The sequence below is a fragment of the Ostrinia nubilalis genome, chromosome 8 (assembly GCF_963855985.1).
Source record: "Ostrinia nubilalis chromosome 8, ilOstNubi1.1, whole genome shotgun sequence".
NCBI classification, from domain to species: domain Eukaryota; kingdom Metazoa; phylum Arthropoda; class Insecta; order Lepidoptera; family Crambidae; genus Ostrinia; species Ostrinia nubilalis.
This window is the reverse complement of record NC_087095.1, coordinates 3,120,247-3,147,920: the sequence shown is the minus strand read 5'-3', so window position 1 is coordinate 3,147,920 and position 27,674 is coordinate 3,120,247. Positions and strand designations below refer to the sequence as shown.

The window sequence follows — 27,674 nt, the reverse complement described above, 5'->3', positions numbered from 1 at the left end:
TTTACTTGTTTTTTGTTTTATTAACTGTATATTTTGCTGTGCGTGTGTATTTTTCTTTTACTTGTTTTATACATATTATTATATTGTTGAATTTTGTCAACTATGGAACCATTAGCTAAGGTTCAAGAGGCCACTAAGGCCGCAATAGAAAGAGCTTTTACAAATTTTAAAAAGTGTCCAAAAGACAGGTTAAGTCAAGCTTATCTTGAAACTAGGTTGGAGACATTAGAACAGCACTGGGCAGTCTTTTTTAAAACTCAACAAGATATTGTCAGTACCATTGACGAGGATGAACTGCAAGAGTCTGATTATTATAAAGACAATGTGTTTGACGAGGTAGAGGAATTGTACATGGACTACAAGTCACATATTAAGGAGAAATTAAATATGTTAGTTTCATTGCCTACTTTCAAATCACACAAAGAATCAGCTCCACAGTCAACGCAGTTCAAATTACCTGAAATAAAAATACCTACATTTTCAGGTAGGTACTTAGAGTGGCAAACTTTCAGAGATTTGTTCACAGGACTGGTTCACAATAATAATACTTTAGATTCAGCACAAAAATTATACTACTTGAAAGCTTATCTTGTGGGAGATGCTGCGCAACTTTTAAAAAATATTTCAGTTACAGCTGAAAACTACTTGAGCAGCTGGGAAAAGCTTGAGAGTATGTATAATAATAAAAAATATTTAGCTAACAATATACTAAAACGGTTGTTCAATCAAAAATGTCTAAACACAGAATCGGCTCAGGAAATCAAACAATTATTAAGCACAACTTCTGATTGTTTAGAATCCATGAAAAACTTAGGGGTAGATATCTCCTCTTGGGATATATTTATCATACATTTAATCGGCGGAAAACTCGATAAAGAAACTAGAAAGGCCTGGGAGTTAAATGTTTCATCAGTCGGAACTGATGAATTGCCAACTTATGATCAGTTTTCTCAGTTTTTAACTAGCCGATTCCGTTGTTTAGAAAACTTACAAGACAGGACCAGTTCTGATAGGGCTGTAAGTAAAAGTTCTCATTCGTATCATGCACAAAATAATACCTATAGTATAACTTGCAGTTATTGTAACGATAGCCATAAAATTACAAAGTGTAAAAAGTTTGCACAGGAAAGTAACGAAACTCGCCGGTGTTTTGCTCAGGAGAAAGGTTTGTGTTTTATTTGTTTATACAATAATCACCCTGCCAAGGCTTGCAAAACTACTTTCAGATGCCATATTTGCAAAAAGCGTCATAATACATTGTTGCATCCCAGCGATTTATCGCAATCTATGGGGGATAACTCGACGAAGGGCGTCAATTCTGCCATGCGGGCGGAAGGAACGGCTAATTCAAGCACAAAGGTAGGAAATCTTGATGATAAAGTTGTGTCATGTTTATCGACTGGAAATTGTAAAGAAACTGTTCTGTTACCAACAGCATTGGTTAAAGCCAAGTCGAGGGATGGCACTTACCGTGAAATGCGAGCCTTGTTAGATCAAGGTTCGCAAGGCTCTTTTATAACTGAATCAATGGTTCAGTACTTAGGACTAAAGAAAAACTTTAGTAAACACACTGTGACAGGTGTAGGGGGAGACAATACTTTGTTGTCTAAATCATACGTGACTTTACACTTAAAGTCGAGGTTTGATCCAACTTTCAACATGCAGATTAACGTTTACGTTTTAAAGGCAATAACATCTCTTCTTCCATCCGTAGAAGCATGCCCTGTAGATTTGTTAGGGTTAACAATAGGAGACCTTGCTGATCCGGAATATTATAAGCCAAATAAAATTGACGTCCTGCTAGGTGCTGAAGTGTACAGTCAAGTAGTTCGAGCAGGTATTGAACGCAGTGCATCTAGCCGGGTGTTAGCACAAGAAACGACTTTTGGCTGGATACTGTCTGGACTCGTTGAAGCAGATTTCCATTCATTTACTAACACTACAGTTATGCATGTAAGTATGGAGAATGATGACATGTTGAAGAAATTCTGGGAGCTTGAAGGAGAACCCTGTGTGGCCAAAAAGATGTTGACTGAAGAAGAGGTAAAATGCGAACAGTTATTCGTAGCCACCACACGACGTGATGAAAGTGGTCGTTATGTAGTCAGACTGCCGTTCAAGGATGATATTCGAAGCTGTGCAGAAGGTGGATCTAAACAAATAGCTGAAAAGAGATTTAAGGGTTTGGAAGCTAAACTGTTAAAGAACATAAAATTGAAAATTGACTATAGTCAAGTGATACATGAATATACAGAATTGAACCACATGGTAAAAGTGACGAAGCAGGAAGTTAATAAAAAAGGTTTATACTTACCCCATCATGCTGTAATCCGCGAAGACAGAGCAACGACAAAGGTTCGTGTCGTATTCGATGCATCCTGCAAAGGTAGTAATGGAATATCTTTGAATGATAACTTGATGGTAGGGCCTACCTTGCAAGCGGATCTTCGACACATCATTATGCGTTGGAGAAAACATCTCATCTGCATAGTAGCTGATATTGTAAAGATGTATCGACAGGTGCTTGTAGACAGAGAAGATACGTCTTTTCAACGTATACTGTGGAGAGATAATCCTGAAAAGGAAATCGAAGAGCACGAACTCCTAACGGTTACATTTGGAACCGCTTGCGCGCCATTTTTAGCAGTTCGCGCGTTGCAGCAAGTAGCGTACGATGAAGCTCAGGAATCTCCAAGGATAAAGGAAATCATTCTGAATGATTTCTATATGGATGACCTCATGACAGGAACTGAAAATGTAGATGATGGTTATTCTATTTACAGCGAAATAAAAGCTACATTAGCGAAGGGTGGCTTTCAGTTACAAAAATGGATAAGTAATAGTATGGAATTACTACATAAAATAAAGGAAGATGTGAGAGATAAAGATGAAGGTATCAAGATAGAAATGGATGCAAATATAACAAAAATCTTGGGACTTACCTGGGATCCACGTACTGATTCCTTTCAGTACTCGGTTGATCTTCCTGCTCTAATAGAACCTGTAACAAAAAGAAGAGTTTTGTCTGATATAAGTAGACTATTTGATCCGCTAGGCTGGCTGGCTCCAAGCATCATTATAGCAAAAACGGTGATTCAACAACTATGGTTGGCTGGTATCGTCTGGGATGAAGAGCTGCCAAGCGAATTATTAAGCAAATGGTGTACTTACCGTGATATTTTGAATGCATTGAAGAATGTGAGAATCCCGCGCTGGTTACACACAAAAACTTCTGATAAACAAGTCCAATTCAATGGTTTTTCGAATGCGTCAAAAAACAACTTATGCAGCTGTAATGTATATTAGGGTAGAAGATGCCGAAGGTAACTAAATAAACTGGGTGACGTGGTTTTGATCAAAGAAGATGGCATGCCTCCTGGCAGGTGGTTGTTGGGTAGAGTCGAGCAGAAACATCCTGGCCCTGATCAAATCACCCGAGTGGTTACAAAATTATTTGATCAAAAGACCTGTGTCCAAAATTTGTGTGTTTCCATTAGCGGAATAATTAATTATTGTAATTTTAAGTTGAAATGTAAATGTGATGTGCATGTTAAAATTACTTGATTCTTATGATTAATATTTTGTGGTAGCACTTCTCTTTGTTTGTATAGTTGAAGTAAACTTATTATTATTATTTTTTAATCACAATGAGTAAGTATGTTTTAGTTAAGAGTATGTGCTACGTTAACTATTTAGTAGTATTTATTACTATTATGCCCGCTGAAGGCAAGGAAGTTTATTTTTGTTAAGCTTATCGTGTACATAGTTTACTTTAACTTTGAACTGTATAGTATGGGTTTGATTATTGTTTGGTTCTTGTTTTGTTTAACAAAGTAGGTAAAGGACATTCTGGAGTTATGTCCTTTAGCGGGCGGAAATGTTCAGGTCCGTTTTGATGACCTATAAGTAATGAATACAATTTTGAGGTTGCATACCAAACTCATTGGTCGCGCGCCTGGCCGGTTAGAAAATACTTTTTACTTTTTTGCGTTTTTTCATCGACTGTCACTTTTTTCTTTTGTCTTGAATTTTCTACCAAAACGAAATGTAATTTATTTTATTTGAAGCAATATAATTTTACATTTTACATATTATAACAAAGCCTTTCAATTAATAAATATCCCTCGTAGTGAAAGATGTAAATTCCGTTCATAAGGTAAGCCTCGAATGGGGGACTCTCAGGTCTCCTATGGGCAACATTTCGTCGCTTGCCTCTCTAACTGACATTTTTTTCGAAACTGAGTTATCTACACCATCTTAATCAATTTCGCAAGACGAATCAATCTGTCTAATCGCCTGAAAATTTTGCTAAATGTCAGTTACGTCAGTTAGAGAGGCAAGCGACGAATTATGCGAAACCTATTTGGATTTGCTACATCGCAAGGTGGACCGACGACCTCATAAAGGTAGCGGGAAGGCGCTGGATGCAGGCCGCCACCAACCGGCCATTGTGGAAATCATTGGGGGAGGCCTATGTTCAACAGTGGACGTCTTGTGGCTGAAATGATGATGATGATGATGATGATGTATGCTACATCATACATGTTTTCAGCATTCCTACGTTACAAAGGGGCTATTTCAGATTTAGATTTACTTCTGGTTACAAAACAATGATTGTGTACCAGGAGATTAAGCTTATTTTTAGTTACACATATTTATTAACTCCAAAACCGATCTATACGTTGACACAAGATGTATTAGCCCAACACGTAAATTGTAAGTAATTGCTGTATCTAATTGAAAAAGAGGCTGACAAAGGTGACTGAGTTTCTTCCGCCACTTCTTCTCAGCACCAGCCCATTATATTGTCCCAAAGTGGTAGAGCAAGCTATATTTGGGACTTTATACGCGCACTGGAATGGGCTTTAGTTGAATAAAAGCTTTGACTTTTGGCTTTGTCATATTAGAAATAAGACAGAGGATTCAACTGGCATGAGCAGCACACTGGTAGACCTCCTTGGATGTCTACGTCCTCCAGGCCATTGCCATCAAGGGAGAGAGTGAGGAAGCTGTAGTCCATCCTCTTCTCAACACAGCTGATGTTCCAAGCATTTAGTAAGTACTCGTCGAAGTATGGGAAGTCTGGACCGGTGACGCGGCCGGGGTTTCTGAAATACACATGTATTTTTAACATAAACATTCCAAGAGTACGAGTAATTGTTTTCACCTGCCTAGTTCGCATTTATAATATACAATTTAGCCAGGGAGTTGACGTTCAAAGCTAAAATTTAGATTCCTTACATCAAGGTGTATCTAAATCACCGCCATGTATGTTCTACGATTTTGCTTAGTTTAGGAGATAGAGTTAATTTTGTGATTTATCCTTAACTATCACCTATGGAAGCAAACTATCTGGCAACTAAATAAAACGCTATCTAAAATTATCCTGTCGATTATGACTTGCTATGAAGGATTTCCTACTCCTACTAGGTGGACCGACGATCTGGTAAAGGTCGCGGGAAGAACTTGGATGCGGACAGCGCAGGACCATTCATTATGGAAAGCCTTGGGGAGGCCTTCTTTGCCTGAAACAAATGAAGGATTTAAAAAGGAAAAAAAATATTGTAACTTACACACAAGATTCAGTCCTTATCTTCTGAATAAACCTGTCCGACTGTACTACAAATCTGAGCTTCCCGTCGTTGTCCAATATTTCGTAAATTGGCTCGAACTGAAATCAGGAAAGAACTAGGTTAATATTATTAATTCATAAATAACCCACAAAAAATTTCGTAAACTTAATCTATACTATCTATACTAATATTATAAATGCGAAAGTAACTCTGTCGGTCTGTCTGTCTGTCTCTCTTTCACGCCTAAACCACTGAACCGATTTTGATGAAATTTGGCATAGATATACTCGTAGTTTGAGTCCCGGGAAAGGATATAGGATAGTTTTTATCCCGGTTTTTGAAACAGGTATGCGCGCGATATGGTTTTTCTGTGACAGACAAAATTCCACGCGGCCGAAGCCGCGGGCGGAAAGCTAGTTGTTTATAAATAATTTAAAATAGATGTTGTTTATTCTAGGTTGAAATCAATCATCATCATCATTTCAGCAAAAGGACGTCCTCACAGTAAGGAAATGAAATTAATATTTAAGGTGAGATACCAAGAGCTTCTTCGTTGTGGATAAAAAAAATAGATGAAATAAAATCTTTTAAAGTCTTCAGTGTTCATGTTGATCGTCTATTTTCTAACCGGTTTTCTTTTTCTAATTATCTAATTCGGTTGTAAACAAAATAAATGCTGATGGACGTCTTGAGTAAAACTGGAAGCCCACAGTGAATTATATAAATAAGTAAATAAATAAATAAAATTAGAGCTTACATCGATCTTCCTTTCACATCCATGGTTAGGATTCTCGTCACCACGTTCTGCTATGGACATACCGCCTCCACCTTCCACTACAGGTGGATCCTGAAAAAAAAATGTTAATAAACATATATTTTTATCCACAATAGCCCAACGGTGAAGTGGTCGGACTGGCCGACTCGAGATCCAAGGAACGCGGCGCGTGGGTTTGAATCCCACCGCCGCTCGACTATTGTGGTGAGCCCACTCGTAACACAAGCTTAATTAGCTTAACATGAGAGGCTAAAGGGACTATTAGTAATTTTTGCAATACAAATTGCTAATAGGTACCTACCTAATCTTCTTTAAAAAAAAACCAGAATGATGCGATTTACATTTATGGCGGCGACCACGGGCCAGAAGACGTATTGTGGGCAGGCCCCCCACTAAGTGGACCGATGATCTGGTGAAGGTCGCGAGAAGTACGAATGCGGGCAACACTGGACGATCGTTAAGGGAATCCTTTCATTGCCTAGTAATGGACGTCATTTGGCTGAAACGAACGACTGAAGCGATGAACAGAATATCAGATTTTTTAAGTGTAAAGTCTGTAATCATTATTAAAAACCCAATGTTTAAGATAATATAACAGTTCAGTGAATTTTGGAGTGTTGTTATTATGATAAGACTAGATTACAACATCATTAGTGCATAAAAAGATTATAACAAACATTTCTCGTATACCTACATAATACATTATTTAAATAATGTTTTGAAAGGTTTGAACTTTGTTGGTCAAAATATAAACTCTGAACTTCTATAAAAATATTTTCTGCTTTAATATTTTTTCCCATATTTTTTTAGCTGAGTATTTTTTTATATTTTTATGAACCTAAACAATGTGATATCCCAAGTGAAAAAAAAGATTTCGATATAATTTTTATAGGTAGGTACTTACTATTTCTTCAATGATTCTGTCGATCAATTTCTGAGGATACTTCTCACTTTTCTCAAAACAGTAGCTCTTTCCGACGCAATTTGGAGGCATCTCAGCTGAAATAACAAAACGGTTTATTTAATTAATTAATTTATTATTCACCAGCCGTGTGATTTCGGCAGAGTAGAATATAACCACCACCTCTATCTACAGTGAGTGTAGTAAGAGCCAAACATTTGGGAGAAAATAAGCAAACATAAGATATCATTCTTAAATGGCTACTATGTTTGCATTTGAAATAGTAAACAGCTGTAATGCGGTCATTATATCAAAAGCAAGTATCTTTAAGTGAATGATTCAGAGTGGGTATCCCCCAGATCGACTTGATAAGGAAAACTGCCAAACGATGTATTACTTATTGCATTCGAATGTTTAAAAAATATCAAATTACAATAAATACTTAAAACAAAAATCTAATTAGATTTTAATTATTTTGACTTAAATTATTTTTATCACATACAGTGCAATTGAAGTAGGTTTTTTCTTCACGTCATACGAGAAAAGAAATGGATTTGGCTACGTCTTTGGACTATTTTTTTTAGTTTTTAAACGGTCCGATGAGTTTAAAAATGTCTATGGCAAAAACGGACTATAAAATAAGTAGTTAACCAAAACGTATACTTACTATCTGTTAGATATTTGTTGGCTATCCCGGCAGATACCGTAGCAATGGCAACCTGAAATGTTATAAGTCACCGCTATTATTACAGTCCACAGAATTTCGGGAAAGAAAAGGAGTACCTATCCACAAACATTTTTATTCCACTTTTCATTTAAGATGTTTGTTTTTCTGATATTAAAAATAACACTCACAAAAAACATAACAGCCTTTCCCAACATCTTGTTCACGTTTAAAGACACTGTGTTTATTCACTAATCACTGTTTTTATTAAAATCGGACTAGTTTTCCAATTATTATTACCAATAATATTTAAGGAACGTCCGGTTCTTTCAAGTATGGTTCCACGAATGGCTCTTAAAAGCATAAATACAAACTTAAATATCATTCGCCTTGGTTTTCCCATACCGGTCCCCGCACGAGTATTGATAAATAGGACATTGTGTTGTATCTGACGTAATATTACGTCGCGTAAAGGATACTACGTTAGTAGTTATGGATCCTTACGTCACCGTAGTGTACTGAAGACCCTTTCCCATAAATAGTCATTAGTCATAGGGCATTTTTGTCGATAAAATTGACATCACAACATCGCCTTGAATTATCACTAGCCCTATCCCAAACACACTTTGTATACCATCATTTACCAGGGGTAAATGTTAAACGAGGAATATTCGTAAACGCCTCTTGTTGGTTAGATTTACAGAAATAAATGTATAATGAAGACGGTGATTAGTCAAAACATATAAATTCAATCAATAACATAATAGGATCAATGCTCAATTATTCTTGTCTCTATCGTATCTTTCCAATTTTCCAGTCGGTCTTTTTCGGAACTAATTAAGTTACTTAGCTGATAATCTTGAAAATTTTTGAGTTGTAGGCAATTTCCCACAAAAAATAGCGTATTAAACAGTACTGTACCGTTATTCGAAGCCTTTATAATGAGAGTAGTGTCTGTCTTTTCCTGTTTGAGTACTAGTTTTGACGTATAATCTGCCCACGTGACTTCCGCTCCGGTCCCCCACCGCCTAAGCACGCCTCAATTAACGACACTAGCGCCACCAACGGTAGCTCGAAACTAGGTTTCGATATTCTCGCCATTGGTGTTTTAGTTCCCGTTCGAGACGGTCGTAGAATTAGCTCCGCTAGTTCACGACCCATCTCACAGGTACTAGTCGTGACGTGATTCAGGTAAAATATTACCATCATAATGTAAGTACTTCTAAATTATTATGTACTGGCTGAAAACTTATAAAAATTACTGTGATTACTTATTTCGCAGTGTAATTTATTTTTACAACGGTGTTACCGTTCGGGGGTAGATTGCATTCAATCTAACTCAGTGTAATTTTAAATAATTATCTTTAGAGAAGAATCTCTAGTAATACTTGTACCTAACGGTATTCCGTTAGATGTGTTTTAAAAGTAACATTACTTTTTAGCAATGTTTGTTTCTAACGGTTTTTCGTTAGATATGTTTTTAAGCTAACTTTTCTTCTTAGCAATGTTCGTACCTGACGGCGTGTTCCGTTAGATGTGTTTTAAAACTAACATTCCTTTTTAGCAATGTTTGTGCCTAACGGTTTTCGTTAGATGTGTTTTAAAACTAATATTCCTTTTTAGCAATGTTCATTCCTAACGGTATAACACTCCTTTTTAGCTGTGTTTGTTCCTAAGGGTTTTCCGTTAGATGTCTTTATTTTCAAAAGGAAAGAGGAAATATTATGTCCACGTGCAGAAGAGGAGCAAGAGTTGGCGTAGAGGTCAAATCAAAGGATGGTGTGGTGTAATGTGATAGTCGCAAGATGTGATTGCTTGCTACAATAAGCTGTAAGTACCAACTTACCAATACCATTTCAGACATACGAATTCCATCGGACGGATTGTGTTGATTTATAAATCAACAAAATAAATAAACGGTAAACTACCTTTATCAATATGCATCCGGGGAAAGTATGAAAACTTCCACTCGGTAGGGTAGCGTACCGACGTACCTATTCTACCGCCATTATGGAAGTCTAACGAATGGCTTATAACACAAGAGTGAAGTGTGCAGTTTGTCCTATTAGGATACGGTACGTAGGTATAATAATACCTTTGTGGTTTTCTTAAACTATGATTTCAGGAAAACGCTATGCTGTTACTGTGTAGATAAACAGTGAGTCTGTGTAATAAACGGTGAAGGATGAACATCGTCTATTCAGCCTGATACGCAGTTTATTTGATGCTAGCGGCGTCTGGAAAATTTTTCGGCAGCAATACGATCGCAACTCTGCTCCGCAGATCGATCTGAGATTTCGCCTTATGCTAAATACCTACAGTGGAAAACTCAAACTGGCTACTCGGCAAGCTAGATGGCAGTGTAACCAAAACGCAGCAGCATAATCCTGTAGCGAGGGTAAGTTCTCTTGGAGCAAACAGGAAAAAAAAAAAAAAAAAAAAAAAAAAAAAAAAAAAAAAAAAAAAAAACCAGGAGCCAGAACCTTTTCTCCCTCATCCCACCGGGATAGGAGAAAACTCAAACACTCAAGGAGTCTCATATTGAGCCAGGCAACGCCGCTCATTTTTATTTACACCGAGAGGTCTTAGTAAGGCATTGGTCCAAACCCTCTTGTTATCCCTCATCCCACTGGGATAGGAGATTACCCAAAGAGAATCGGACTCAAATCATTACATTTCGAGCCGAGCAACCTCGCTCATTTTTATTTACGTCGAGAGGTTTTAGGGCATCGCTCTAAACCCTCATGTTATCCCTCATCCCACTGGGATAGGAGATTACCCAAAGAGAACCGGACTCAAATCACTACATTTCGAGCCGAGCAACCTCGCTCATTTTTATTTACGTCGAGAGATCTTAGGGCATCGCTCTAAACTCTCATGTTATCCCTCATCCCTCTGGGATAGGAGATTACCCAAGGAGAATCGGACTCAAATCATTACATTTCGAGCCAAGCAACCTCGCTCGTTTGTATTTGCGGTTCAAAGACATGAGGGCATCGTCCTAAATCCTCATAATTTTTGAAGAGTTATAGAACCCAAACGCCTTATTCCACGGCAAACGAAAATAAGTAAAGTTGCCGAGTAGACATGAGGGCTTCGCCCTAAATCCGCACAACTATAAAATGGTCTGAATTCTATTTTGCACGGCAAAATTAAAGTAATGTTGCCGGGAGGACATAAGGGCATCGCCCCAAATCCTCATAATTTTCAAGGTTTATGGAACCCTAATTAAAATGCTTTATTTCATGACAAAAGTAAGCTATTTAAGACCTGCCATGGGTAAAAGGTGGAGACAGAGATCATGAGATTACGCAAAAATTACTCGATTCGTGTCAGTTTGGCTTTTTTTTCATTACTGCCGAGATGATACAAGGGCATCGCCCTAAACCTTCAGAATCTTGAAGGATGTTAATTAATCGGGGCCGCAGATATGCGTCCTGAATTTTTGGTACCGAACAGTTAACGCCTGGAGAAATTAAATAAACTTAAGCCTTTATGCAGCCTCTGCATAGTAAAGTTACAACTATTGACCTGATAGTCTTTTGAATAAGGTATACATTCATAGACGCTTGGCGGGTACCACAAAGTACTGAATACTAAAATAAGTATTTGTCTGCTATACATACCTATAGTACACCGACAGACTCATGCAAATGTTCTGACGGCAATTGATTCGCACAGAAAGAGTCGCGACATTCGCGCCCTTACCTATGGGACGACTTCATTCTGGGGTAACTCAGGACCCATCCTTGCTTTGGGGTCAGATATAACCCATGCCCCTATTGTAATAAAAGCACACAAGTCTGGATAATAAACACAATGAAGTCGGTCCTTACCTATATAAAATAAATAAACAAAATAATAACAGTCTTACAAACTAGTAACAGTAAAAGGTGAACTCCATAAATACAAAATGGCCTAACCGAGTCTCGGTTACCAAAAACATACAGATCGAGTCACGTAACGTTACAAATCCTAAAGCATTGGCTCTTCTCATGTTATAACACTACAATTCATGATTTGCGTGAGGCAAAGAGCATTTTAACCGCCAACTTGAGGCGCTCATGGCACCCAATACCAAATACTTATGATCCACAATAACCAAAAGTATAAAGCTTACTGAGCTTAAAACAAATTGGGCACGCTGCATGGTAACGCATTTCGCAATTGAATTTCACTGTACAACGAAAACTAAATATATATTAAACCGCGTAGGTTTACATACTACAATTTGTTATTTTCTCATTTATACAAGCCATTACATTCGTTGGAGAAAAGATTGCATACCAAAAGTCACACAAGTCTTCAGTCTCTTAACTGAACTTTCCGTGTGCCCTATTATAGTGTCAATGACTACGTCTTGTCTACTTAATTTAAGTAAATAAATATAATTTATTATTAATGTCATATGACACCATGTCATATTGTTAATTCGACCTTTTGTGCACCTCTGTGGTTCAATAAAAATTGTCGTATGAATATGAACGACTTTTACGAGGAGTTAAAGGGAATAAATCAAAACCTTCAGTCCAAGAAAGTAATTTAACTCTGATTTTTCCAATTATCACTGTGACCTTAGGGTCACACAGAAGTACATAAACATGGTTGGAATTAATTTTGGATAATGTGCCGCACTCTTAAGCTCTTTGCTTGGGGCCGAAAGTCCTTCGCCTACCTACATAGTACAATTAACAAAATTCGTATTTGATGTGATTTAAATCCATCAATTATTATACTGTAACGAAGGTAGTCACAAGCAAAATGTTGTGGCACACACAACTGTTTACGTGTTAACTTGTTTTAAGTACAACAGCCTCGTGAAATATTCTAATACCTACCCGACTCGCTAGGTCAATAAAGTAATTTGTCTCTGCTGACTATTGTCACAAAAATTAGTACTTACCTACCTACTGGCAACTTAGGTATGTACACTTCAATGAATCATGAGTGACATTGGCGATGATATAAAACTTAGTGTTACACAAACATCATTACATAAATATTTTTACATAAATATTATTACATCGTGCAAATGAGCGATCGTCCAACAACATTCAGGGTGATGAAAATAAAGCATTCGAAATTAAATCCGATGCCCACCCTAAGGGCCTTGATGAAACCTGATAAGGTTTAGATCGGCTACGAAACTATCATTTAATTCTAGCTGTGCTTGCGACTTCGTTTGCATAACTTTTCCCGCTTTCGCAACATTCTTATTGATGCTCCGCTACTATTGGTGGTAGAATGATGTTATTATGATTTTATAGAATTCGTGGTTAAAGGACTCCAACACAAAGATAGTTTTTGTGTTGATGCAAACAAACTCTTGTTCAGCCCTATTATTATAAAATTGTAATTACAATAATACATAATTACATATTAAGATTGCTCTGAATTAAGCTGGTTGACTAACCGTCAATAAGCTGATCTAGCTGACAAGTTATCACTGTTAGCCCTAAAGATAATGGTCGCACAGTCTTACCACAGCACCGACGTTTGTAAACCGCAAAGTTTACTAAGTTTGTACTAGGAAAGTCTGTATTATTATAAATTTTATCAATTCCGACTCAAACTTCGCTATCCCTAGCGAACAGCGATAACGCGGAATACTCAGGCAATACAAAAGTATCGTACCTATACATAGCCGGCTAGCTATTGTCACCTATTCATTACGCACCGTCCACCTAGGCTACGGTCCTGTAAAGGTTTATAAATATTAAAATACGAGCTGATACCTAAATGTGGGAAATGTTGGAGATCATCAAACGCCCGCTATCGGCAAGCGACCTTAACTGTACCAGTGAATATTCTTATCCATACCTAATAATTATTCACTCCTACCGAAGCTTATTAAATTCATCCAACGGTCTGATACTGTGAGTGAGGGTGGACGTAGCTTTTGCGCCTTTTACATGACGTAAAGTAACCGATAGTTCATTATTACATAGTTGTTAATAAACGATGCATTAGACGTGAATTTACGGAGATGCAGATGCAGGTTGCGTTCTGTAAAATATTATAATGTACCTACACACAGTTCATTACCACTCAGTAGACAGATAAGCTAAAGTTCTAACTAATTCATAACATTTCTCACTGATCAATGTCTTATTCTTCAATTGATCACATTGGCGATTACACAGCGCCACCAGGAGATAATAGACACGTCTCTCATTATAAAGGCTTCGAATAACGGTACAGTACTGTTTAATAGCGACGTTTTACCTGAAAATAAAACGTTTATTAAACATACTTACCTTATTCGAAGCCTACTTTTTAAATCTACCTGGTGTCATAAAACACAATGGCGAGAATATCGAAACCTAGTTTCGAGCTACCGTTGGTGGCGCTAGTGTCGTTAATTGAGGCGTGCTTAGGCGGTGGGGGACCGGAGCGGAAGTCACGTGGGCAGATTATACGTCAAAACTAGTACTCAAACAGGAAAAGACAGACACTACTCTCATTATAAAGGCTTCGAATAAGGTAAGTATGTTTAATAAACGTTTTATTTTCAGGTAAAACGTCGCTATTCATAAATAAATAAATTATGACCTTGCGTTTTCCTTAGAGATAAGAATGTCATATTCCTATGAATTAGACTCTATAAGCGTAGTACGATATGGTTTCCCCAATGCTTTATTATTAACTGAGTCATTTGTTATAACAGTACATGTTGTACTCTGGGTTTGAATGGAGAGATGATATCATGAATCACGATGACTGCTTGATGATTGATGATGATTTTCTATGGAACCCAATGAAGGTTTTCGCGAATGAAAAATCTGCCAGATGGCAATACGTAGACGCGAGGTCCAAATGCTGCATGATTGGTTATTTTTGACATGACATTGACAGATATGTCAAAATCCACCAATCACGCAGCAGTCAGACCCCACATCCACGTCCCGCCATCTAGCGGATCTTTCATACGCAAAAACCCTCATTTGGTAAAAACCACTAAAAAAGAAATGCAGGGCAATATTCTGTAGAAAGTATGTACCTACACCTGTGTATTATTAATTTAATTTTTATTCCTACATTTTATTGTTTCATGTTATTGTAACTATTCCCAATACTTCATTTTACAGTGTGCACTTGCAAGATCTTACAAAAACACCTAAATATTTTCGTAGTAATGATTCTCAGTGGAATATGAGTAAGAACATTGTTTTCTATGCGATTATGAAAAGTAATTATTTTATTTTATTATTTATTTGGGATCCCGTTGATGTCTGTTGTTCCAAAAATTGAAAATTTTATTTTGTTTCAAGCCTATAATATCATTAAATTATTTATTACCTTCTGGATTCAATAGGACACGCGTGAAAAATATCTTTGTGTATTGATATACGTTGCAGGTTGCAGGATAGGTAGGATGAATCTATACTAATACTCAGAATACGGAACAAACCAGAAGGAGTGTTCAATAACATTTCTACGCGGCAAGTTGTGTCCAAAATACTTCCCCGCCCGCGCCCCTCCACCCGCTTTAGTGTTACCAGCGCCGTGTGACACTCCCATTTTTGGGGTAAAATTACGTATTTTTTTTTATAGAGATGTTAAACAAGTAAAATGTAATAAAGCGAAATAAGTACCTATCTACCTCTGAATTTAATTGTTATTCTAAAGTAACTAAGTGTAGATGAATTTATTTCTACTAAATAGTGTAATATACGTAAATGTATAATATAAATCATCTAGCCGTGCTCTTCGAATTATTTTTGTCCATTCTGATTTCCTTACTTCGTCAACTGGAAAGCTAAAATGTATACAGTCATATATTTTATTATGATATCTAAATTTGGTCCTCATTATTTATGGAGAAATAGTAAAAATAAATTTAATACATTATATTGAATTAATCAGGTTGTCACGGAATAAATTACACTAACAATTAATTAAAACAAAAAAGGTGGGTAAAATATTCCATTATTCTGTAGTAACGCTAACAAAATAAACGCGTGAATTTTTTATAAACAAATATAATTTAATATTAAAAAAAGTTGGGTAAAATATTCCGTTGATCTGTGGCAACACTTACAAAATGTAACCGTGATTTTTTTTGAAAATTATTATTTAATTAAAATGAATTGGAAATGTGCTACTTACACATGAAACGTGATCCCATGCACTTTCTTCGTAATCCCAGGAACATTCTTGCATGTTGAAACGGCACAAGACGGCATATTTTAATTATTAAGTGTCAATCTGACGGATATGTAAACAATGCGCGCGCTGGCCATTGACTAATTGCTCTAAAGTCAAACTAATGCGATTTGGAGTAATTTATATGGATACACATTTACGCCCGTTGACGGTTTCTGGTTTGTTCCGTATTCTGAGTACTAATATTATAAAGCTGAAGAGTTTGTTTGTTTGTTTACTTGAACGCGCTAATCTCCGGAACTACTGGTCCGATTTGAAAAATTCTTTCAGTGTTAGATAGCCCATTTATCGAGGAAGGCTATAGGCTATACAACATCACGCTACGATCAATAGGAGCAAAGAAATAATGAAAAATGTTGCGAAAACGGGTTTTCACGCGTACGAAGCTAGTTTATTATGGTTTATTTGGTTGGTTTGGTTTTAGATATTTATTTTTCTAAAAGAATACAATTATATTCACTTATAAGAAAAATACAGAATACACTTTATAATAAATAAGCAGCAAGTGCACGCAACAGACAAGCTCGTTTCATTTATGTATTAAATGAAACTAGGTACAGAAAATAATGAAGTTAAAATAAAATAAAATAATAACAAACCGCTCAAATGCTATATTTTTTCAAATTCAAGTGTAGTTTTATTCTTAACCTACCCACACTGCAACTACTACTATACAATAAAAACAACAAAAATAATTTCATATTCATTGGGAATTTAATTCTAATCCCACAATAGGGGAAGACCTTGCCCCTTTAGAAGCAAAAAGTTATTATATAAAAGTAAAACAATTAATAAATCGAAGCATTCCATGAGTCGATTCCATATAAAGGGGGAAGGCCAACATCCTATTGATATTGTACAAGGCAATTTATTATCACGGTTAATAATATGGGTTTATTTAGAGACTAAAGTGCACTAAATCATGAATTTTGAGAGATGAATCAGAGATGTCTGGGTTCTTCACTAGATGGCGCTAGCAAGTACGTACGTACAGCATGGGACAATTTCTTATTTTTTATTATGAACCTAGTAGTAATTATTAGGCGTAAAATACCATACTGGTAGCAGGTATTGTAATTTTCACCTGTCAATTGTACAGGAAAGAGTCACTTTGCATAATTTCTCTACTAAAATGGCAGATTACTAGTCTAGTCTACTCCAGACCTGATAATTTACAAGCAAAGCTTAATCTTTCCTACTTTAATCAAATGCTTTAATTTCCTTATTGTGCTCTTGTAACTTATTAAAATACTAGCGGCCGCCCGCGACTTCGTACGCGTGGATCCCGTTTTACCCCCTTAGGGGTGGAGTTTCGTGAAATCCTTTCTTAGCGGATGCCTACGTCATAACATCTACCTGCATGCCAAATTTCAGCCCGATCGGTTCAGTGGTTTGGGCTTTGCGTTGATAGATCACTATGTCAGTCAGTCAGTCATCTTTGAGTTATTTATAGGGTAACGGCACCAGTGGTCAGCCAGGAACCAGTGATCAGCCTATTGCGTTGTTTATTGGCCATAAATATCGCTGTAATCAAAATAACCAAAACACGCGCACCTAAATAGAAGCTCTGTTTCCTTATTGGTTCATGCATCATGCGATAGGAGCGGCAGGGGGTCAGGGGAGAGAAGTAAACACGTTCATACAGGTGCTGTCCGCCGACAAGAGCAGAAGTGTCATGTCCGCCATATTTTTTGTTTCACGTGGTGCTCTTTTGAAAGGTGAGAAATAACATATTTTAGTATGAAATGTGATTGTGTTTTATAGATAATAACTTTATACATTACTTACTGCATTTAATTTTATGAAATTTGATAAAAAATATTGTTTTTTTACTTAAAAATTTGAGGGGCTGACCATTGGATACTGATTTTTTATGAAAGATCCAATGGACAGCCCCCGGGGCTGATTACTGGGTTTTTCTATTTTTTTTTAACAGTAAAAGCAAAACGAGCCATTAAAACCGTTAAATTTATATTTACATATTTAGTGAGACAAGTATTTCCTAATTGTTAGAAAACCCAGTGGTCAGCCGCATTTCAAAATATTTTTTCAAGCGGCTGACCACTGGGTCTCAATGATCCAGTATTCAGCCACGATGTTATTGAAATAATATTTTAAGTATAAAATGCGAATGTTTGTGTGTAAATCTATAAGTAATACTTCATTTTAGTTAAGTTTTACCTGAAATAATGGTATAATGTGTATTCATATCCAAAAGTTATTATTGTTCACTTTTTTTTAGCTAAAACTGCCGAATGGCAAAAACTCGTTTCTTTTTAGAGATTAGAAGTGAAGAACCACAATACTAGTGGATTATAGATACATCAATAGGACATATTATATACCAATATCGTTGATTTTTTTTTAAAGAAATATTGCTGTTTTTATGGTAAGTAATAAGAAGTTCCTAGAAAATAAGAAGACACAAAGAGATTGCAATAGTATGTTTAAAATAATATTTGTATAATGTGCGATATACATTTTTTTGTGCTAAGTGAATCGTTGCTATAAAAATGTGATTAATATCGTTGATTTTGATATAAAATTGTTTATTTTGATCTCATTATTAGTTATACTTACTATAGGCTGAACACTGGGTTCAACAAGGCTGTTTATTGGTTTTTAGAGGCTGTTCACTGGGACACCGGGCCATTTTTTGTTTAAAATTAATTATATATTTTACTAAGAGAATTATTGTTTTTGATAAACGTTGATTCGAAACTACAATAAACAATAAATCCATACATGTTGTACGTTTTTTTATTCGACGATTGTTGTAGAAATGGCAATTGTCAAAACTTCAAAAAACTGTTATGAGGCTGACCACTGGTGCCGTTACCCTATTTAGTTTAGAATCAGTAAACTAATCATAAATTGATATTATAGATTCTCTGTTCCTACAGATATCGATTAGATACCACCGACAATTTGTTTTTTTTTTATCCACAACGAGGAAGCTCTTGCCCTTTATCTCACCTGATGGTAAGTGATGATCAGGCCGAAGGTGGAAGCGAGCTTCACCCGGAATCCTCAACCGCGGAGGAACTGGCTATCTTAACTTTAACAGCCGGAACACAACAATGCTGTTAACATTGTTGTTATAGCGGCAGACTTAGGATTGATGATTGGATTATCAATAGGGTTTGGAATTCTTCGGTCCATTGCTGGACAAAGTCCTTCCCCAAAGATTTTCACAACGACGTCTCTTGTGCTGCTCGCATCCAGGTGCTTCTCGCGACTTAAACTAGATCGTCGGTCCACCTAGTGGGAGAGTCTTCCGGCCCTCAAGAACTTTTCTATTGTCCACTTAAGAACTTTTCTGCCCCAACGGTCATCAGGACTGCAGCTTTGTGCCCCGCCCACTGCTACTTGAAAGTTTGGTAATTCTACGGACTATGTCAATTACTCGTACTTTGATTTTCCTGCAAACATCCGGCGTCCTCAGTTCTGATTCGATCACATCATAAACTGTAGTTGTACTATACAATTAATTAAATTAATATGACCCTGTGGTAAATATTTATGTGTACGAGTATAGTGTACTTACCTAAACAGGCTGTAAGAGAAAAATGAGAGTCATTCCTTTCACGGAAAGCCCATATGATTTTTTTATTTTTTCGCTCTTACGTATAACAATTTCCTGTTTACTTATATCATTGATCTTTATATTATAGGTATTATCGTTCTTACAATATAAGGAAATAGCTATATTATGGAAATGAATCAAGTTTAAAATTGTGGAAAATGAATGAAAAATTTGATGAGTGCTGCTGACAACGCCACTCTTGTGGCGGAGTTTTGGGCTGACACTGTGTAGGTTTGTTGTCGACACGAAAAGAAGAAGAAGAAAAAGAATGAAAAAGAAAAGATTTCGGGAAATATTTCAGCTTAATGTTCTTTACGAAACAATGCGACCGTTCAAAAATCGATTCAAACTCAAGCACAGACTTTTTACTTTGATTGGTTTGAATATTTAAATTCAACCACATCTTGAATCGATTTCAATATCAAGTTTTGGGTGTCTTTTACAGGCCAGTATTTATACCTGCCAAGGTGTGACGTGACTAACGCACGTAGTCTCCTGCGCACCTCGTGACAGCTTGGTAGGTGTCTGACCTCAAACGGTACGGCACGGAAAAAGTATGACGTCAACGAAACTACCGAGTCTTTTATGATCGAGCTCGTTGCTCATCGATTGATATTAAATATAAATTGACGTCTTTTCACACGCCCTTTTTTGCGCCTTGATTCATAGTGTCAAACACAAAATTTCCAAATTGATTTCGTTAAATCTTAAAGTACATAAATACCGGATGCGATTTGTCCCTCCGCTCGCCTTTTATGATACCTACCTTCGAGAAGAATGTATGCCAAATACTCCTGGTAAATTGGAGAGGTGCTCCTGCAGTGAAGACTCTGCAGTGACCTTCTTCAATTCATTCAGCCATTCAGTCATCAAGTAGATACGCAACCCAAAACTTTCTTCGGCATACATCTTTATCTTGTTTTTCCTATACCTAGACTAATATTTTTTATCATATATCTGTTACTGTAAAAGCTCGAACTACGGTTAATCTTAAGATTTAAGTGTAAGTCTTAGGATTTACCGACATGAGTTGGTAAATGTAAGTATTTCTGAAATACGACGATTTTTTCGAGGTTTTACCTCTGTCAGCTGGTAGATGTTGGTTTTAGGACTAAAACAATGAGTAATTCTTAATGGGGAATTATAAAACGATCGACTAAAAAATAACTTAGCGACTGACGATGGCATACTGTTTTAATAACTTGAGCGGTATGAATTTGAGTAAGCGAAAAATTAACTTAACTAACGACGAATATTGATTAATAATCAAATGCAGAACGAGCTTACAAAGAGTGGGATATGTTTAATCCATTTCAGATATTAAAGTTCTGTCCGTGCGATTACATTACTAAGTGAGCGACTAGAAATACAAAGAGGGCAACTTCAATATTAAGATAGATTCGATTTTTTCCAATTGAAGTAATTTCTGATGATGATGATGATGATGAGATGCCCTGAGAACGTTATGACATGTTTTGTTTTTCAACATTTACCGTGCCATTAATGTAAATCCTAAGATTTACCAACGAAATGGTGGTAAGAGTTCGAATCGCAAACCTTTTGGGACATTTACCATTAGGAATTGGTAGATCTTAGGTTTTACTTGAATATCTTAGGATTTACTGCAATTCGAGGTTTTACAGTAACATATCTACCATATTAAGAAAAGTCTACACCTTATAAGTCGTAGTCAAAGATGAATTTAGTTTATGAAAACAAAATACTCGAGTCAACGTTCGATATTGGCAAATGATGTATCCACCTGTAAAGGCATATATTTTAATATTGTACCTACTCAACACTGTATTATTGTTATATGTAAAGTTATATGTCGTTGGTGTATCTATTTCAATAAATAAATAAAACTTCATATTAATTTTCTGCGGAAAGAGGTCTTTGTGAGACCTTTAATAAGGGATGGGACTACTAAAACATAATTAAAATATAACAAAGTGTTTAAGTTATTAACATTTTATTAAAATAATTTTACTTTATCGTATATAATCCTAGATTACAAACTATCAGTCGTTTTAATCATAGTACTTATAACTAAAAAGTTTTGGTTACATTAAATGCGGCTTAAATCTAAAGAGTCATTGGTGGGGTATAACCTTATTTCAATAAATGTTGTCTAAATAAGTTACATTTTTAAATAAATAAACATATCTTCTACAGTCAGGCAGTAAAATTTAAAATTAATTAATATTTAATTAGTCTATACTGGGATATATGAGGGAGAATGTACGCAAATGATGACATTTTTTGTATTAGGCACAACTTTTCATCATTAGACATTCGTTTCAGTGTTCGAAATAGTGCGCTACATGCGTCTTTGCATGTACCTACGCAAAATGTCGCCAAAAATCTTCAAGGATAAGTTCTCGAAGCGAATCATTGTGATACAACCATTGCATGCTATTCCCTTCTACCATCTCTCACCCAAGAAGTTTGCAAGAGCGAAAGTGGTAGATCCGAAAACTTTCGACATCCCATCTACACGCTGCGTGTATTTTTCCTTGCGTAGACTGCAACTCATCTGCCGAGCCTTTCAAGCCAAAGGTAGGCAGGTCCCACTCTTTATGCAGACTTTATGTGCATTTAACATCAGACATTGATCATCAAAAAAGGCTCGAAGGCGTATTCAAGAACTCTCCGTCACTTGCATTATAATTGACTTGTTCTAAAGTAATCAGCATGTTTCCAAATTTAAATTCTGCTCTTAAAACTGCAAGAGCAGCACGCTGGGAAGCTGACAGCCTCATACTGGAGCCTTTCCTTCTCGTCAGCTACCAGAGGGTCGTATAAATACATCTTGATGGTTCCGATAGTAGGTGTGCATGAAGCAGCGTACCCCAATCCAGCTAGTCCCTTGAAACACTCTGAGCCTTGGTTTCTGTGGAAGAGAACAATAAAATAACTACAGAAGAAGAACATAATATCTTATTAGCTCTACAAGGTATTTCAGTAAAGCTGAAACTAAGAATAAAAGGCTGAAAAGCACCTTACTTTAACCGTAACTATAATAATAACTGGTGTTTTTTGGATGGATTTTGACCGAGTTAAAACGTAGAATCTAAAAACTGAAGTTATCAAAATATCTTCTTTATGTTTACGTTCATAACTAGAGTCAAGAATAAGAACCTTTAAAACTTCAAAGACTAACATAAATTAACTTTTTCTTTCTTTATTTTTTAGCTAATTTAATTCGTAATCATTAACATCATCTGGGTTATTTTGTTTTTTAACTTAATTACACTAAATATCTAATGCGTAAGGCGTATTTTCCTGCGAAAATAATACAGTGACACTTACAGGCATTCTGTTTGCTTGATCCTCTGCTCAAATATGTTGGTTTGAAGCACAAACTTCATCGTGGCGTTGGTCCTGATTATGAACGGACGAATTACCTGTAAACAATCATTAAAATATTAAGTTATGGTTTTGTATTAAACGACGGCGACGAAGAAAAAATAAAATACGAATAAGTATTACTTTTTTAACCATAGTCAAAAATATTTGCATCATTTGTAGTTTAATAAATGAACTGCAAATTAATCCATCAACTCTTATTGTAAAAACTAATTAACAGCTTTCTTCTTAATAAATGTTTGTGACTTTTCAATATACAAATACACACGGCGCTTAGACACGTCCCAAATAGCTTGCTCTACCTTCGGGACAACATAATGGGCTGTGCTGAGAAAAAGTGGCGGAAGAAACTCAGTCACCTTTAATCATAAGTTAATAATGGAAGTTGTTAAATTGTATTAACCTTAACTCTGGTATCACAATTGAACTCGTCGTGGTACGTCCGTTCCTTGAGCTCATCGTCGTAGCGTTGCGGCTTCAACAGCTCTTTTTCTTGCTACAAACACAATTTAGAAGTCAGTTAGCTTTTATATAATTATTACCATCGTAAAGAACTGTAAGTGTCTAAAAGTAATTAAAAATATACTTGCTTGTAGTTGCAATTAAAAGTTATCGCAATAAAGGTGACAATAGTAAAATTACAGTTTAAAGAAAAGTTTTGGATTCACAAAACAAATGTGTTCAGAAGCGAATCAAAAGTTTTTAGAATTTAGTAAGTTTTCCTATATCAGTATTTTGATATAGGTAATAGAGCTGAAAACTGATGTACTGGAAAATTAAGAAATTCTAATGTGAAATAGAATCATCATAAAACTTACCATATCTCTGATTACTTCATCGAAATGGGCCTGAGGGAAATTGTTGGGTTTTATTTCACAGTATTGCTTGTCCTCACAACCTGCGGGCATCTTTATGACTGTACCTAAAAATACACAAAAATTAATATTAAATAAATAAATAAATAACTTTATTTCAGTACCAAAGTTTCTTATAAATAAAAACAAAGGTTGACTCATTCTTTTAAGTGCATTTAAACCTGCGTCAGAAGAAGCTCTTCCGTAACTACAAAATCATTGCTACTAACAATTGATACATGCTAAAGTTAATATGGCACCCGAGAACGTAGAAATGAAGTTTAAAAATCCAGTTGAAAAAATAAAACAATGAACTATAGGAATCTAATAAAAAGAAAGCAAATTAAAATATGCAAAGTAAACAAAATAATTACATAAACAAAAAAAATCTTACCACAATAACTTAAATGCACGAAACACACCAAAAGAAAGTTTACCTGAAAAATGAAAACAAATTAAATTAAAATTATTTGTAGAACTAATAAATCATTAGAAAAGACAAAAATTAGGTCAAATTGTCTTATTTATAGTGGACCAATAATTACCGCAAAAACAAATGTGATCGACGCCATTTTCCGTAATGTTATTGTAAACAACAATTATTATAATTTATTAATTAATTAACAATCCAGACGTCGCGTCGGAATTGGTTCCGTGGCTTTAATGGTGTAGAGAGTGGAAGTTCAGTGCTTTTATATAAGAATTCATTTTCCTGTTCATTATTGTGCTTCTTATCAATACTTTTGAGGCTGTTTCTGTAATTCCAAGCGTTTAAACAGAACTGTGTGTGACAATTTGTATGTTCATGAATTTTTATTATGTAATAAAAAATATTGTTAAAAATTCCAGACCTTAGGCCGATGGACTTCTTCAAAAAAATGTGTTTTCTGTAATATTTTTTGTTAACTATGTTTTCGTACAATGTTTTGTTTATTTGTTTTTCTGAAAAAATATGTCTTGCACAGATACTGGCCAGTTAATTTGTTACAACGAAAGTTTAAGCGCGCAGTGTTACGATTTCAAAAAATGCTCGATAAATTTAGAGAAAAGAAAGAATTAAAAACTTGGTTTGAAAATCCCGTTCCTACATCCCGAAGAGGGATATACATGAACAAAGTTAGGGGCATTACTAGTCTTTCAGCTATGTGACTGTGGCCCTATTTGTTATCTTATTAGAATTCCCCAGAGTACACTGATAACCTCTTGTACGTTCTCAGAATTTATATGGCTCATAAAGAGAATAAAATTGCAAGACTTACATCCGTAAATAAATACATTCGTTTTTTATCTCAACTAGGACGTGATTTTAAAATTAAAAATCCAAAAATCCTTTAAAATAGATTTGAATGTGTGATTTCGTAGCAGGTTGATACAACTAGATTGAGTTAACAGCACACCTAGCGGCCGTGACGTCACATCAACGCTCTGATACGGATGGGGTGAATGTGGGGAGGTTTGCGAGTAAGTGGGAGAGAGAGTCGCATTTCAGCGTGGTGCGCAGTTAGCTCGATCAGATTGTATTGTAATCCTAATAAGGACATAAATTGTGTAATATGACAATGTGGTTATAAGATATACGAGTATGTGTGTTATAAGATACACCATACAAGAATGCGTGGTAAATTCAGTGAACTGCTCCTGAATCAAATGTACCTACTACTGCTTTTTCTATTTATTTATATTAACCGGCAGACAGTGGTGACTGAGTGTGTTGCGGCGCTTCTTCTCAGCACTTGCCAAATGTTGGTCTCGAAGCGCTGTGGTAGGGTAAAAAGATTATGAGACATGTAGAGGCTCCTTAAGAGCAAAATATTTGACGATTTGTAAGAACTATTTAATAGTCTATACAAATAAAAATAAATTTTGAATTTGACTTTGACTTTGGTCAATAACCAGTATTTACCGTAATTCTTCTAATTCTGTGGTTATCTCGATTGACTGACGGGGAAAGCTGTAAAACATTAATAAATTTACTCTTTACATGACAATAACGCTAAAAATAAGTAATTTATCTTTGAGCTTTATACAGGCAACTAGCGGCCGCCCGCGACTTCTTAAGCGTGGATCCCGTTTTACCCCCTTAGGGGTGGAGTATCGTAAAATCCTTTCTTAGCGGATGCCTACGTCATAACATCTACCTACATGCCAAATTTCAGCCCGATCCGTCCAGTGGTTTGGGCTGTGTGTTGATAGATCACTATACTCAGTCAGTCAGTCACCTTTGAGTTATATACCTACATTTAAATAGTTTGTTTCAAAATCCAACCTATTATAATCATAATTATAAAATGCCAGATGCCACAGTGCTTACGTTAACATTCCGTCGTCTGTACGTTTTACTTGCTGTAACAATATCTAATATGTCGTCACCCAGGGGAGTACGTTGGCATTACGTAATGGGACTCTATACGTTACAGCGTCAGAAACTCAATATCTGAAGTATTACGTCGATGATGACGTAATTTACGTCAGTTTTACGCGAAGGCGTAGTTACGCAGTGAATCTCTCACTTACACCCTAGATGAGGTTGGGTCAATAGAATATACAGGGTGGAATTTTGTAATGTCATCTGGAGGGAAAGTACTCTTAATACTGTAGATAGAAAAAAATACTCAAAGAAAACATTCCTTTATTCTTGAAAAGAAAAAGAACTGCATTCAAAGATTTCCGAATTTTTTTTTGGAAATTTACCACCATACTATACAATTTTCTGTACCTAAATTAATTACAATTATTTAAGATTTAATATTTCTTAGGGAGGTTTTATCTTTATACTTAACCCTAACGATTGATGCAATAAAAATACAGGCTGTAATTTTTAACAGATTTGAGCTGGTTCGATTCTCGGGTCTGACAAGCGGGTCTGGCAAGCTTTGAGTAAATTTTTTTATCTACAGTATTAAGAGTACCTTCCCTCCAGGTGGCATTACAAAATTCCACCCGTCTTATTTTAAAACTACGCTACTACTAAGCAAAGCTCTACTGAATATAAAATTAATTAATAAATATCGACGATCGTGGACCGACGATCTGGTAAAGGTCGCGGGAAGAGCCTGGATGCGGGCAGCGCAGGACCGTTCATTATGTAAATCCTTGGGGGAGGCCTTTGTCCAGCAGTGGACGTCATTTGGCAAAAACGAACGAAATAAATATCTTTGGACACTTTAGACTGCGCCATCTAGTCCTAAACTAACCAAAGCTGTACTGTGGGGTACCAGAAAGCGAATACTGTTATTACTTTCAAACAAGAATGTTGAATGTTAACTTATACATAAAATCATAATATTTAATGGAAATTATAGTTGGATTATTACAATGAAGTCATCAATCAAACTTTTTATAGCGCTAAAATATCAACCTACGTAACATTAAAGTGCAAAATGGCATTATTTAAGTTATTGTATTCTGCTACGGTCTCAGGCCATCCCCTTTTTACGCAGTATGTGGAACTCGAATGTTAGTCATGGGATTTGGGATAACACTTAGGTCAAATGTGAGAAATGTTTATGTCATTCGAAAGCTTAAAAATACTTTAAAGATGAGACACTCTAAGGTCATAAACACTGTGACATTTAATGCAGATTCAATAGAGTTTACGAGTATTTTGTAACAAAAATTTAGTCTTTTAGTGACTTGACCCACTTTTAGCTTGGTCCACGGGCCAAATCGCTAGTTCGAATTTTTAAATAGTTTTTTTTTTGCCAGTGACTGAAGGGTTTCGCCTTCAATGTTTTATTAATAAATTAAACATTAAAACAACAAAAATCTACTCTAGAATCTGGAACT

At 35.8% G+C, this 27,674-nt stretch overlaps 3 protein-coding genes across 3 annotated transcripts; 1 reads left to right on the top strand and 2 right to left on the bottom strand.

The window, feature by feature from the left end:
* The first annotated feature begins 102 nt into the window (after nucleotides 1-102).
* On the top strand, nucleotides 103-3,306 carry LOC135074130 (uncharacterized). The gene is made up of 2 exons (XM_063968432.1): nucleotides 103-484; nucleotides 1,715-3,306. The coding sequence occupies exons 1-2, from the start codon at nucleotides 103-105 to the stop codon at nucleotides 3,304-3,306; spliced, it is 1,974 nt and encodes a 657-aa protein (XP_063824502.1).
* An 852-nt stretch (nucleotides 3,307-4,158) lies between these two features.
* On the bottom strand, nucleotides 4,159-8,248 carry LOC135074092 (uncharacterized). Its single transcript, XM_063968398.1, has 6 exons — nucleotides 8,105-8,248; nucleotides 7,917-7,968; nucleotides 7,253-7,347; nucleotides 6,331-6,420; nucleotides 5,574-5,671; nucleotides 4,159-5,108 (listed from the first exon to the last, which is right to left on the bottom strand). The coding sequence occupies exons 1-6, from the start codon at nucleotides 8,129-8,131 to the stop codon at nucleotides 4,904-4,906; spliced, it is 567 nt and encodes a 188-aa protein (XP_063824468.1). The 5' UTR covers nucleotides 8,132-8,248; the 3' UTR covers nucleotides 4,159-4,903.
* Nucleotides 8,249-21,537: 13,289 nt separating this feature from the next.
* LOC135074091 (uncharacterized) lies at nucleotides 21,538-24,566 on the bottom strand. Its single transcript, XM_063968397.1, has 6 exons — nucleotides 24,434-24,566; nucleotides 24,283-24,325; nucleotides 23,853-23,956; nucleotides 23,438-23,530; nucleotides 22,978-23,072; nucleotides 21,538-22,558 (listed from the first exon to the last, which is right to left on the bottom strand). The coding sequence occupies exons 1-6, from the start codon at nucleotides 24,458-24,460 to the stop codon at nucleotides 22,372-22,374; spliced, it is 549 nt and encodes a 182-aa protein (XP_063824467.1). The 5' UTR covers nucleotides 24,461-24,566; the 3' UTR covers nucleotides 21,538-22,371.
* Between the last annotated feature and the right edge of the window lie 3,108 nt (nucleotides 24,567-27,674).

What these genes read in the sequence shown, in the direction of transcription:
- LOC135074092 (XM_063968398.1), bottom strand. Translation starts at nt 8,131, where the DNA reads ATGTTGGGAAAGGCTGTTATGTTTTTT. An exon ending in GAAAGGCTGTTATGTTTTTT is followed by an intron (nt 7,969 to 8,104) that starts GTGAGTGTTATT and finishes ATAACATTTCAG; the next exon opens with GTTGCCATTGCTACGGTATC. An exon ending in ACAGAATCATTGAAGAAATA is followed by an intron (nt 6,421 to 7,252) that starts GTAAGTACCTAC and finishes TTTTTTTTTCAG; the next exon opens with GATCCACCTGTAGTGGAAGG.
- LOC135074130 (XM_063968432.1), top strand. Translation starts at nt 103, where the DNA reads ATGGAACCATTAGCTAAGGTTCAAGAGGCCACTAAGGCCGCAATAGAA. An exon ending in AAAAATACCTACATTTTCAG is followed by an intron (nt 485 to 1,714) that starts GTAGGTACTTAG and finishes TTCCATCCGTAG; the next exon opens with AAGCATGCCCTGTAGATTTG.
- LOC135074091 (XM_063968397.1), bottom strand. Translation starts at nt 24,460, where the DNA reads ATGGCGTCGATCACATTTGTTTTTGCG. An exon ending in ATGAAGTAATCAGAGATATG is followed by an intron (nt 23,531 to 23,852) that starts GTAAGTTTTATG and finishes TTGTGTTTGTAG; the next exon opens with CAAGAAAAAGAGCTGTTGAA. An exon ending in ATTGTGATACCAGAGTTAAG is followed by an intron (nt 23,073 to 23,437) that starts GTTAATACAATT and finishes GATTGTTTACAG; the next exon opens with GTAATTCGTCCGTTCATAAT.